The following is an 11367-nucleotide window of genomic DNA, read 5'->3' as shown; positions in this document are numbered from 1 at the left end:
GAATATCAGTCGCTTTTTTTGTGCACATTTCAACAACTTGTCAAAAACAATGCTACGATCGTGAGTTTTGACTTTGGGGGGAAAATCAGAGTTGGAGAAAAGTTTCTCACTGAGTTTGCATTGCGAAAATCTGACCAGGCTCATCCGCCTGCCCTCGGCCGCCAACACCGCCGCCGCTGCTGCTGCTGCTGCGAGTGCTGTGACGTCCGTCTCACGCCGTGGGATGAGCGCGGTGGTCGCGCTGTCCGAGGACCACCAGATGCTGCGCCAGATGTGCCGCGATCTTGCCGACAAGGAGCTCGCGCCGAACGCGGCCAAGCACGACAAGGACCACTCCTTCCCGAAGGCGCAGGTCGAGCACCTGGCCAAGCTCGGGCTCATGGGCATCACCACGTCGACCGACTACGGCGGCTCTGGCAACGATTACCTCGCGTATGCCATCGCCATGGAGGAAATCTCGCGCGGCGACGCCTCCGTCGGCGTGATCATGTCGGCCCACAACTCGCTCTACTGCGCGCCCGTTGGCAAGTTTGCAACCCACGAGCAGAAGAAGCTCTGGCTCACCCCGTTCGCCTCGGGCGAGCAGATTGGCTGCTTTGGCCTCAGCGAGCCGGGCAACGGCAGGTAACGCACCTCAAACACGTGAAAAACGGGGAGCAAACGAGTCAAGTCTCATTGTGCTCATGGCCGAACTACGAACGATGGCCTGAGAGGTCTTGCTAGAATCAAGCTTGGCTTTGGGATGGGATGCGGGAGCGGGGGGGGGGGGAGAAGAGAGTCTTGATCAATTTTTTGTCGGTTTTTGTCTGAGTTTCTGATCAATTCTAATGTTTTTTTGGATCTACGACCGACACTTGCAACAGCGACGCCGGCGCCGCTAGCACTACGGCAAAGCTCGTCGGCGATGAATGGGTGCTCAACGGCACGAAGGCATGGATTACCAACGCGTACGAAGCGTCCGCGGCGATCGTCTTTGCCACCACCGACCGCAGCCTCAAGCACCGCGGCATCAGTGCTTTCATTGTTCCGACCAACGCTCCGGGTATGCTTGCTCGACCGTCGACCGTCGTTGTTCCGTCGAAGACGACATGAACTAACTTTCCTTTTTTTTTTTCTTTTTTTTTTTTGTCCCTCCCTTCCCACTCCCCCTTGTGGCAATCCAGGCTTCTCCCTCGGCCGAAAGGAAGACAAGCTTGGCATCCGCGGCTCCTCGACCGCCCAGCTCATCATGGAGGACTGCCGAATTCCCAAGAACATGCTCCTCGGCAAGGAGGGCGAGGGCTTCAAGATTGCCATGATGACGCTCGATGGCGGCCGCATCGGCATTGCTGGCCAGGGCCTCGGCATTGCCCAGGCGTCGCTTGACTGCGCAGTCAAGTACGCCCGCGATCGCAAGGCGTTTGGCAAGCCAATCTGCGACCTGCAAGCCATCCAGTTCAAGATTGCCGACATGAACCTCAAGCTGCACAGCGCTCGTCTGCTCACCTGGGCTGCCGCACAGAAGGCCGACAGCCACCTCGACTTTACCGAGTTTGCCGCCATGGCCAAGCTCGCTGCTTCGGAGACTGCCACCTTCAACGCTCACCAGGCCATCCAAATCCTCGGCGGCATGGGCTACGTCTCGGACATGCCTGCAGAGCGCCACTACCGCGATGCTCGCATCACCGAGATTTACGAAGGCACCAGCGAAGTCCAGCGACTCGTCATTGCTGGCAAGGTGATCAAGTCGTACGCCTAAAATGCACGCCAATGCACAGATCTCTCTCTTTTTTATTTTCCGTTTTCTCATTTGCATTTACTGACAATCCGAGCCTAGATACTGAGAAGGGTGTAGTGAAAAAAAGTTGTTGATGTGAAGCTAGTGTAATGTGCATAAAGAGAGAAGAAAAAATATTACAAGCCACCCCAGTATCAAAAAACAACACATAGTATCAAAAGCAAACAAAAGAAAAACGCCAAATTAATCACAAGCAAAGGTGGCGCATAATAACGGCAAAGAAACAAAACAAAAAACCAAAAAAGACACGCACACAGAGAAAGAGAGCAGGCAGAACAAAGAATAGATGAGGCTCCAAACTCTGGGATTTTTTTAATTAAACACCCTGAAACACCCTAGAGTTTGTTGACTAATGAGAAGACGACACTGGTGGCGTGGAGGCAGTTGAGCTGGAGCAGTTTGTGCACATGGGCTCGTTGTTGCGCATGCGGAAGGCAAGCCCTGCAAGCGACTTGGTGCAGCCTTTGCAGCGGAAGCACGTCTGGTGGTAGTTGCGGTCACCAATCGAAACAAACTCGGAATCGTCAATCGACCGCGCGCACGTGCTGCACTTGAAGCAGGATGGATGCCACTTTTTGTCAAACGCCAAAATGCAGTTGCCGCCCACTTCGAGCCCACAGCCACCGCAGACGGACACGCCTGGAGAGCCCGAGGCAGTAGTGGAGGACGGTGAGTTGAACCCAGGTGAGGACGACGAGCCTCCAGATGCAGACCGGCTGCCGAGACCGCCAAAGCGCTCGGACCGGCTGCTGACGCTGGCGCTGCCAGAGCCAGGAGTGCCGCTACCGTTGGGGGTGGGCGAGCCATTGTACATTGTGAAGGGACGCTGGCTGCGCACCGAGCCTGGCGATCCGCCAGAAACCAACCCGCCACTGCCCGAGGAAGAAGGTGCAGGCGACGACGAGCCCATCATCACGCTATTTGGACGCGCCCGGTCAGCGTCGGTCAGGGTACTCGTGCGACGCACGCTAGCGCCCGAGCCTGGGCTGCTAACGACGTTGGGAGATTGGCCGGGCTCGGAAATGGAAAAGAGCTGGCTTCGCCGATCCGCATCGTTCACGGTTTGATTGCGACGCAGCGATTGAGACCCGCCCGTGGGTCGCTGCGTGCCAGACCCGAGCGAATGGTGGTGCGTGTGATCGTTCGGCGAGTGCATGATAGCCTCGTCGGGGGCGTAGACCGAGGCACGGCGGCTGGGCGCGGGCGATGCGAGCTTGCGTTGGTAGTCTCGCTCGCAGTACGGCTTGTTTTCGAGAATGTGCACAGTGGCCCCGCCAAAGAAGCCCATGCTGCACGAGACGCACTTTAAGCAATGCTCGTGGTACCGGCGTCCCAAGAATTCAACATGCTTGTCTGCAGCAATAACCTTGTTGCACGTGGTGCAGATGGAGCGGTAATGCTCCTGGCAGTAAAAGTCGGTGCCGTGCATGTGGAAGTCGCGCAGGGGTTTGCGGCAATGGGTGCAGACAAAGCACTTTGGATGGTAGCGCTTGTCCATTGCGACGATCGCCGTTTCCGAGATAAACTGCTTGCACGAAGCGCATCGAGGGCAGAAGAGCAGGCGGTAGTCGTTCTCGCAGTAGGCCTTGCCGTCCTTGTCGTAGAAGCCAGAGTTGAGCACCTTGGAGCACTTGGCGCACTGGAAGCATTTTGGATGGTGGATTTTGTCAAGCGCCACAATGCCGCCGCCAAGCACGGGCTGCTGGCATTGCGCGCAAGTGCCCTGCGACATGCCAGAGGGAGCATTGCGCACATAGCGAGTGTCGTCCGTGAGCATAAACGTGTGCGCGTTGCTGTGGTTGCGCGAGGACGAACGGCCAGACGAGCTCGAAGGTACATCGAGCGAGGACGACTTGGGCGCCGGGCTGGACGCACCCGAGGCAGTCGTCGTCGTGTCGCTCAAACCACCACCACCAGCAGCCGCAGCTGCTGAGGCAGTGATGGTGGGCGGATGGCTTGAAGAGCCGGTATTCGTAGCATCGAGGGAGCCCGTGCGCTTTGTGCGGTACGCGCCAACCGAAGATCCAGAGCCAACCGAAGATCCAGAGCGATCGGAGGACGAATCGCCATTGTGGAGACGAGCTGCGGCAGCCGCTGCGGCCGCTTGGTGCTGGGAAACGTTCGATCCGGACGGCGAAATGGAGGCATCGATGGACGACCCACGCGAGGTGCGCGAGCCCGAGAACATGTTGTCCTCCATCTGCTGACGCTGGATGGAAAGCAGGTCCGACCACTTGGCCTGCGTCTCCTTGAGCTTGTACGTTGTGTCGTCCAACTCGCGCTGGACCTTGGCTTGCGACGCTTCGAGCTGGTGGCGAATGACAATCTCCTTCTCGAGCTGCGACTTCATTTCGGTGATTTGCTGCTGCAGGCGGCGCATGTCTTCCTTGTTTTGGCGGTCTTGGCGCGCCTCGGTCTGGTTGACCTGGCGCTGCTTGGCGACAAGCTGCTGGGTGAGGTCGGCCTTTTCGCGTTCGAACGCTTCCTTGTCCTCGGACAAGCGCGCCTTGAGGTGCTCGAGATCACTCTGCGCCTTGGTCTGCTCCTTGGCGGCAGTGGCAATCTCGCGCGTCAAGCTGTCAATCTTGGACACAAGGTCGGCCGGGTTGGGGCTGCGAGCAGCGCGCGCAATTTCGGCGTCGAGCTTGGACTGCGCCTTGCGGGCGTCGGTGGAGACGCGCTCCACTTCGAGCGACAGCTGCGCCTTGAGATCGCGCAGCTCCTTGTGCGCCTTACGCTCGGCTTCGAGCTCGCTCAGCGCGCGCTTGCGCTCCTCCTCGGCCTGCGACAGCTCGACGCGGAGGGCGCTCGCTTGGTCTTGCGCCGAGCGCTGGCTGTTGCGGCTCTCCTTGGCGGCCTGGCTCTGGGCCTCGGCACGCTCGGCCAAACGGTCGCGCTCGGCGGAAACGCGCGAGAGCTCCTCCTGCGCGTCGGACGCCTGCTTTTCCAGAGCTCGGAGTCGCGTTTCGCTCTCGGTGATTTGCGAGGTGGCCGTCTCGCGAGAGCTCTTGGTGTCTGTGAGCTGCTGCTGCAAGAGCTCCGTCTGCGAGACGAGCCGCTGGTTTTCAAGCCGCAGCTCTTCCAACTCTGCGCGCAGCTTGCGGACGGTCTGCTGCTCGGCCTCTAGTTGCTGGATGGTCAAGTCGTGCTCATCCCGGGCGTCCTGCAGCTGAGTGCGGCAGGCAGACAGCTGGGCGACCAGCGCGTCAGCCGAGGAGATGGTGGACAGGCCACGGCGCGCGCGGTCCTTTTGCTTTTCCTTTTTGCGCTCCGCGTCGAGTTCCTGCTCGACTTGCTCGAGTTCGGCTTGCACGTCGCGAGCCTCCTGTTGTGCGGCTGCCAGCTGATCGGTGAGGGACTGCGTGGACTCGGCAAGCTTTTTACGAAGGTCGTCGCGCTCGGTCTGCAAGCGCGCAAGCTCCTCGTCGGCAGACGTCTGGCGCTGCTTGGCCTTGTCCAGCTCGGAGGTGGATGTGAGAGCTTGCGCTTCCGCCGCCGCCAGGGCTTCCTGGCGATGCAGGGCGAGCTGCTCGGCCTTCTTGCGCGCATCCTCTGCCTCGACGGCGCTGGCCTTGGCGTGCTCGACTGCGGCAGTGCGCTCAGCCACCAAGGCGTTCGAAGCCTTCAGGTCGGCCTGGGACGCATCGAGTTGGCTTTGCAGCTCATTCGCGCGCTCGGACAGGTCGAGCAGCTTGGAATCAAAGGCCTCCTTCTCTGCCCGCAAGGCAGCCTCGGCGGCTGCGCGCGAAGTGGCCTCGAGACGCAACCGCTCAGACTCGAGCTGCAGCTCTTCAACCTGCTGCTGCAGCTCGGCGCGTTGCTTGGTCTCAGAGTGCAACCGCGTCTCGGCGTCGGCCAAGGAGCGCTCGCTGTCTGCCTTCTCTTCAAGCTCGAGCTGCAAGTTTTCCACCTGTCGGCGCAAGGAATCGCGCTGGGAGGAAGCGACGGCAGCGGCCTCTTCCAGCCGCGCCTCATTCTCTTCCGCCTCTTGCTTGGTTCGCTCGAGTGTCTTGCGCAGGGTCTCCAGCTCAAACGTTGCAAAGGACCGGTCGTTCTTGATCTTGTCGAGCTCGGCGCGGAGGGCAGCGTTCTGCTGCGAGACTTCACGGATTTTGTTGGCAACAGCCTCGGAAACGTCCTTGACAGGGCTGCCAGTGCCATCGACGCCGTTGGTCACGCTGTTGGCACGGCCGCGCACAGGCGTGGGTGGTGACAGGGACGAGGCGAGATTGGCGGTCGCACCGAAAATCGACGCTGCCACCTCGGCGGACGCGGAAGCGGACAGTGCTGGCATGCAGGTGAATCCAACGAATGGGATGGAGGCAAAGAGCACATTTTTGGGCAGCGGGGGCGAGGCGGCTTCGTCGCTGTGGCCAGAGCCAGTGTCGTCATCGTCAATCTCAAAGTTGGACGTGTCCGTGCTGGAGGCGAGCGTGGGCACAAACGGAGGAGGTGACACGTGCTGGAAGTGCTCCCAGTCAACGCCGGCAAAGAACGGGTGCGCCTTGATGTCGGCGGCGCCGTCGCGACCCAGACGCGTCGAGCGGTCGCAAACGAGCTTGCGAATGAGATCGCGAGCCGTCTCAGACACGCCAGAAGCGGCCTCCGAGTCGAACGTCAACGATCGCTTGTGTCCCATGATTTTGCCGTACGTTTCGGCCAACGATTCGGCGTAGAACGGTGTGTCGCCGACAAGGACTTCGAACATGATCACACCCACAGACCACCAGTCACACTCGCAGCCATACTTGCCAGAGATCTTTTCTTTGGCGCGCGCGTTTGCGGGGCCAGAGCTCATGTCGGCCTCCACCGACTGGAGCACCTCGGGAGAAATGTAATCTGGCGTGCCGACCGCAACGTTCGACTCGACGAGGCGTTTGCTGTTTAGCCGTGCGCACGAGCCGAAATCGGCAATCTTAATGTGGCCCTGGGCGTCGATGAGAATGTTGTCGGGCTTCAAGTCGCGATGGACAAAGTTGAGCTCGTGCAACGACTCGACCGCCAGCACAATCTCCGCCATGTAAAAGCGCGCCACGTCCTCGGGGAGGCAGCCGTCGTACTTGCTCAGCAGCGACAGCAAGTCACCGCCAGGGTGATAGTCCATCACAAGAAACAGGCGCTCTTCATCCTGGAAGGCGCAGTACAACGATGTCAGCCACGGGTGGTGTCCGTTCGTCCCCTTGGACGAGGCGGCGATCATGACATCGCGCTCTTGCTTGAACTTTGCGGTCTGTGAAGGTTTTGTATGGAGTGTGGGTGAGTTCCGTGTTGGTAGGTGTGGAAGTGGTTTGATTTGTGTGTGGTTAGCAACGCCGCTTTTACCTCCTGTCGATGAATCATGTCGTTCTTGTTTAAGATTTTCATGGCGTAGACCTCCTCGGAGCCCTTGCGTTTGACGAGGCGGACCTAACAATCAAAAAACAAGTGAGAGGTCGATCGTGTCAGGGACCCTTTTTTTCGGTTTTGTTTTGTGCCATCACAGTGTGACGGTTGAAAGAGCGATTCCAACAAAAGCCTGTAGTTACCTCGCCAAAGAACCCTCTGCCAATGACCTTGACCGTTTCAAAGTCGTTCTTGGAGAGTCTGAGATCGGATGTCCGTTGGACAAACTTTTCGTCTGTGAGAGAGAGAGAGAGTCAGACGTAAGTGAGACGTGAGTCATCAGACGGAGTCGGTCTTGTCGTCACAAGCCAAAGCCATCTCCATCTCCTCCTCCTCCTCCTCCTGTCTCAATGTCAACCCCAATTCAAACGACTGATTGCCGATTCGCCGTTGTGTACATGGCGCTAATATCTGCAAATAAGGCAAAATCACGAAATCGGTTTGGTTCCCATATAAAGCAACCCTCCTTTTTGAATCAACACAACAGTTGCTCCCTTTCAATCGCACCGCTCCCCAACTTGGGAACCCCGCTGGGTGTGACTGAGCACCAGCCCCCGCAAGTGGTGGTTCGGGGGAGTTTGAACGTCGAAGGGCAGAGAGTCACACCCCAAGTGTGATGGACAGTTGTTGCAGAAAAAAAAAAAGAAAAAAACCTAAAATAAAGGACAGAGAGAGGTCGTTCGCGGGACGGAGCATCAGACACTTCCACGTAGCACCGGATCGACCAATGTTGACCTTGACACCTCGTTGACGCGATGTGCAAAGACCGACCGACCGACCAAGCGAGCGAGCGAGACGGAAAGAGAGAGATACGAATAAAAGCAGCAGCGGCAAGTTCAAAGATAACGCCTCCGTCTCCGTCGTTCGTCTCTGCGGCGTCTTCAGCTGCTGCTGCGACGGAGAATGTCGAAGGAGACGGGTCTTCCACTTGGCATTCACCCTCGGCGCGTGCCAACGAAGCGCGCGATTCCACAGAACCACAAAAAAAAAAAAAAAAAAAAAAAAAGTGCAACACCTGCTTTCAAACCCAAAAATCGCTAAATGGCTGGTCAAACGCTTGGACGACGAGAAGGAGGGTCGTCGAGCAAGCCAACCACCCTACAAAAGACACTTCCCCCACGAACGAAAGCTGCGACACAGCGAGGTCGGTGCTGGCTGGCCAGTCAGTCACTCAGGCTCAAACCGCCGACAATCAAAAAAAAAAAAAAAAAAAAAAAACGGCCGAAATTCAAATTTCTTTTTTTTTTTTTTGAGTTTTGCAGCCAAAAGCGCAAGCACGCGACGACGACGCTCAGCCCAGGGCAGAGCATTCAAAGTGCCCAATGCGTGCGCGTGTTTCGATGGCTGAGCAGCGTGCGCTGAACTGCAGTCGTCGTGGATAGAATGCAGCTTCAAAAAAAAAAGGCCTTTTTCAAAAAAAATAAAAAAATAATGTCTTCTTTGCGTCTGTCTTCATTGAGGTTTGAGTTCGGCGCATTGTGACTTTTGGCTGGAGTTTGCATTGGCCGCGGCGCGGTTTGAATGAGAGGGTTAGGGTTAGGGTTGAGGGTTGAGTGGTAGGGTTGAATGGTCGACATACACGCAGCGAGGAACTCGGCGCCGTAGGGCTCGTTGCGAGTGTTGTGGCTGAGCATTCGCGATAGAGCACGAGGAAAGGTGTCGAACAGGGCGTCGAGCGAGACACGCTCGAGCGCAGCGACGCCTGCGACTGCGGGGCTGCTTCTTGAATGCTGGCATCGCTGTAGCGCTCGTGCGGACTGATGCCGCCGCTACTGCTGCTGCTGCTGCCGCTGTTGCTGCTGCTATTGTTGCTACTGTCATTGCTGGTAAGTGATGACGCCGTCGAGAGGCAGTCGTCGCGCGGGGTGACGAGCGTCAGCAGCGATTTCAGACGCCCGTCAACAGCTGCGGCAGCCATTGATGAAAAAAAAAAAAAAAAAAAAAAAAAAAAAAAAAAAAAAAAAAATGAATAATACGGAAAAAAAAAAAAATCAGAAAGAAAAAAAAAAAGCGAATAAAAAAATGAATGAGTTTTTTTTGTTTTTTGGTTGCGATTGAAAAATTGAGGGAAAATGAGTCAATGAAGATGAGTTGGGATTTGAAGTTGAAGTACGATTTTGGAGCAGAGTGAGGACGGAGGGCGAGCGGAGGGGCGGGAGGAGGGAGGGGAGGGGAAAACGAGAATTGAATGGAACACCGAAAGAAAGCTCAAAAGAACGTTGCCAAAGGGACTGAAAGCGAATTAGATGGAGTGCGACGAACATGTACAGCTACTACTACTCACTGCTAACATCAGAGGTAAAATGAGGCACGAGAATTGAATGGAACATCGAAAGAAAGTTCAGTCTCTTTCCATTGAAAAACATAAAAATGCAACGCGAACAGCTCGCTTATGCACAGCAATCATTCATGCAGGTATTGCATGCGTTGTTGCAATTTCGTCGTGTGTGTGTAGATGTGTGGATGTGTGGTAAATGTGTGCGCGTGCGAGAGTGACGATCAAAAGCCCGCCTTTCGCCTAGAATCTCAGAAAAACCAACTTCTCGCCTTCACTTCTCCACCCCCTCACCCTCACCCCTGCCTTGTTTGTCGGAAAATCATCCGCCATCCTTAATGTCTGCCATTTGCTTGTTCTCAAGGCCACTGAGGCACTGCGACACGAGCAACGCCAGTTTGAGCACTTCCAAGCAGACTACCGCGCACTCCGACAGACGCTCACGTCGCTCACAGACAAGACTTCGCACCCAGCCATGGTAAAGCACCGACTTTACAGCACATGCTCTCGTTCTGCGCAGAAGGAGAGCTGGGAGTGGGACTGGAGAGGGTTGTATCTCATACTACATGTGCTGCTGTCTCCCATCAGATCCCACTCGGGTCGCTCGCATTCATGCCGGGTCGATTGGTGCATACAAACGAGATCATGGTCTTGCTGGGCGATAACTGGTTTGTCGAGCGGTCGGCCAAGCAGGCAGCCGAGATTGTCCTGCGCCGCGAGCAGTTTGTCGACCAGCGACTGGCTGCGCTCGAACGCCAGCTCAAGAGCATGCAGACACGCACTGAATTGACGCACGACTACCTGGCTGAGATGGACGACGCAGAGTCCGGCGAGATCATGCACATTGTCGAGCCAGTGCCAGACACTGACGCAGACGACCAAGATGACGAGGCTGCTCGCAACGCTGCCCGCGCCCGCCAAGGCTCTGGCTATCTTGTGTCGAACGATGAAATCAACTCGATGGTCAACACGAAGGATGTGCCTGCGCCGTCTGCTTCGTCTGCATCCGCTTCCAAGGGCAAGCAGCCGCTGCAATCTGCCATGAAGAAGAAGGAATCGTCGGCGCCTGTCGTTGCTTCGCCAGCGGCATCAGCGTCGGCTTCATCATCATCATCATCATCATCGTCTTCCACGACAGGACCTGCGTCAGCCACAGCATCCACGTCTGCCTCTGCAGCTGGATCGTCAGCCGCTTCTGCCTCCCCCGCAAAGTCTGTTCATTTCAATCCTGACATCGAGGTCGGTTGTTTCTTTGTTTGGGATTGATGCTCGGGATGACTTGGTTGCTTTTGCGTTATTGTGGCTTCTTGGGCGAGCCAGACGACCACATCTCACCCTGTGATTCTTGATATTCCCCTTTTTCCACAGTCGGTCGAGATTACACCCGAAAACATTCGCTTGACCCCCGCCAGCTCTGCATCTGCACGACGACCGTTGATCATGGAGATTGAGAATGGCGTTGCAGTGCCGCCCTCGCAGCCCGAGAGCTTTGACGAAGCCGCCGATTCCGAACCAGTGCTTTTCCCGCTCAAAACGGTCACGCCACGAGCAGATCTGAATACCCCTGCAACCATCACTGAACGCAGTATTCCGCAGCCACAAAGCCTATCCTCGGGAGCTGTTTCTACTCGGCTGGTGGAGCGACCCACTGCCGCAGCTCCGCTTGTCGGGGGAATTGTCGAGCGATCGCCTCGAGCGCCTGCTCCACAAACGGCAACGGTACGATTTCTCTGGTTTGGGCTTGTTTGGACTATACTTGCTGTTTTCTCTATCGCAGAATCTCTCACTCTTTTGTTGTTCTGGGGCTATGGCTCAAACAGGGCGAAAAGAAAATGTCCAAATTCAAAGCCGAGCAGCTCGCGCGCCAATGACATACACGGCCGGCATTGTTCCAGTTTTTGGCTTTAATAAATCACTGAATGTTGAGCACCTT

The 11367-nt window shown here is 56.6% G+C and overlaps 3 protein-coding genes across 3 annotated transcripts; 2 read left to right on the top strand and 1 right to left on the bottom strand.

Annotated features, from left to right (window-relative positions):
* Positions 1–11: 11 nt before the first annotated feature.
* Positions 12–1920, top strand: CAOG_06516 (short-chain specific acyl-CoA dehydrogenase). Its single transcript, XM_004345215.2, has 4 exons — positions 12–60; positions 139–624; positions 864–1042; positions 1164–1920. The coding sequence occupies exons 1-4, from the start codon at positions 50–52 to the stop codon at positions 1736–1738; spliced, it is 1251 nt and encodes a 416-aa protein (XP_004345265.1). The 5' UTR covers positions 12–49; the 3' UTR covers positions 1739–1920.
* Positions 1849–9075, bottom strand: CAOG_06515 (serine/threonine protein kinase). Its single transcript, XM_004345214.2, has 4 exons — positions 8739–9075; positions 7303–7394; positions 7100–7183; positions 1849–7007 (listed from the first exon to the last, which is right to left on the bottom strand). Exons 1-4 carry the CDS (start codon positions 8791–8793, stop codon positions 2127–2129), a joined length of 5112 nt encoding a protein of 1703 aa, XP_004345264.2. The 5' UTR covers positions 8794–9075; the 3' UTR covers positions 1849–2126.
* Positions 9076–9514: 439 nt separating this feature from the next.
* On the top strand, positions 9515–11365 carry CAOG_06514 (hypothetical protein). The gene is made up of 5 exons (XM_004345213.2): positions 9515–9574; positions 9799–9912; positions 10023–10673; positions 10803–11153; positions 11255–11365. The coding sequence occupies exons 1-5, from the start codon at positions 9530–9532 to the stop codon at positions 11303–11305; spliced, it is 1212 nt and encodes a 403-aa protein (XP_004345263.1). The 5' UTR covers positions 9515–9529; the 3' UTR covers positions 11306–11365.
* The last annotated feature ends 2 nt before the right edge of the window (positions 11366–11367 follow it).

This window comes from Capsaspora owczarzaki (assembly GCF_000151315.2).
Source record: "Capsaspora owczarzaki ATCC 30864 unplaced genomic scaffold supercont2.11, whole genome shotgun sequence".
Lineage (NCBI taxonomy): Eukaryota > Filasterea > Ministeriida > Capsasporidae > Capsaspora > Capsaspora owczarzaki.
Note: the sequence above shows the minus strand (reverse complement) of the source record. Positions and strands in the feature narration are given on the sequence as shown.